At 67.4% G+C, this 755-nt stretch overlaps 1 protein-coding gene across 1 annotated transcript in view; it reads right to left on the bottom strand.

The window, feature by feature from the left end:
• MNEG_12436 (DNA polymerase I) overlaps positions 1–755 on the bottom strand; it is a gene marked incomplete at both ends in the record, with an annotated part of 2,910 nt that continues 2,155 nt past the window's right edge. Inside the window, 2 exons of the mRNA XM_014039090.1 lie at positions 1–303; positions 515–610. Coding sequence (XP_013894544.1) covers positions 1–303; positions 515–610 — 399 coding nt within the window. The remainder of the gene's footprint in view (positions 304–514; positions 611–755) is intronic.

The following is a 755-nucleotide window of genomic DNA, read 5'->3' as shown; positions in this document are numbered from 1 at the left end:
TCAGCTGTCCTCATCCGCCACATCCATGTCGAGGGTGTCACCTCCGCCCCCGCCAACCGCCATCAGGGGGTCCACGTCGTCGTCGTCCTCGTCATCCCCCCCGGCGCCCTGGCTGGCGATGACGGCGCCGGCCTCTATGTCGTACGGCCGCAGCTCCCCCCAGCTGGGGCCGACCTTCACGTTGACCGGCAGCGCCACGCGCAGGCCCCACTCCCGCGCGGCGCCCTCCATGATGCGGCGGATGGCGCGGGCCGCGGGCTGCAGGAGGGGCGCCTCCACCTCAAACACGAGCTCGTCGTGGATCTGGTGCGGGGGTGGGGGGAGGGGGCATGGTTGTGTGTAGGACGTGACGGGACGGGGAAACAAGGGGGCAACGAGGGGAAAATGGTGCTACAGACGTCGCGACTGCCTGCTTTGCGGCGGTGCTGCCGGTGCGTTGCTGCTGCGCGTCGGCAGGTGCAGCGCACGCGGGTCGCCTTGTGGGCTAGCCCCAGAGCGGCACCAGGCCCCCCACCTGCAGCACCATGTGGGCTGCCCCGGGGCCCAGCTCCCGCGGCAGCTCCTGCGCCAGCTGGATCATCACGCCCTTCACCACATCCGCTGCAGAGCCCTGGGGTGGGGGATGGGGTTGACGCGGGCATGGAAGCGATAAGGAGGTAATGATTTGGGATTTTGCTTGTGCTCGCATGTGTGTGTGGGTGTGATTGTATGTTTGTGTGTGTGTGTGTGTGTGTGTGTGTGTGTGTGTGTGTGTG

The sequence above is a fragment of the Monoraphidium neglectum genome (assembly GCF_000611645.1).
Source record: "Monoraphidium neglectum strain SAG 48.87 unplaced genomic scaffold scaffold03244, whole genome shotgun sequence".
NCBI classification, from domain to species: domain Eukaryota; kingdom Viridiplantae; phylum Chlorophyta; class Chlorophyceae; order Sphaeropleales; family Selenastraceae; genus Monoraphidium; species Monoraphidium neglectum.
The sequence above is the reverse complement of the archived record's forward strand: the minus strand, read 5'-3'. Positions and strand labels throughout refer to the sequence as shown.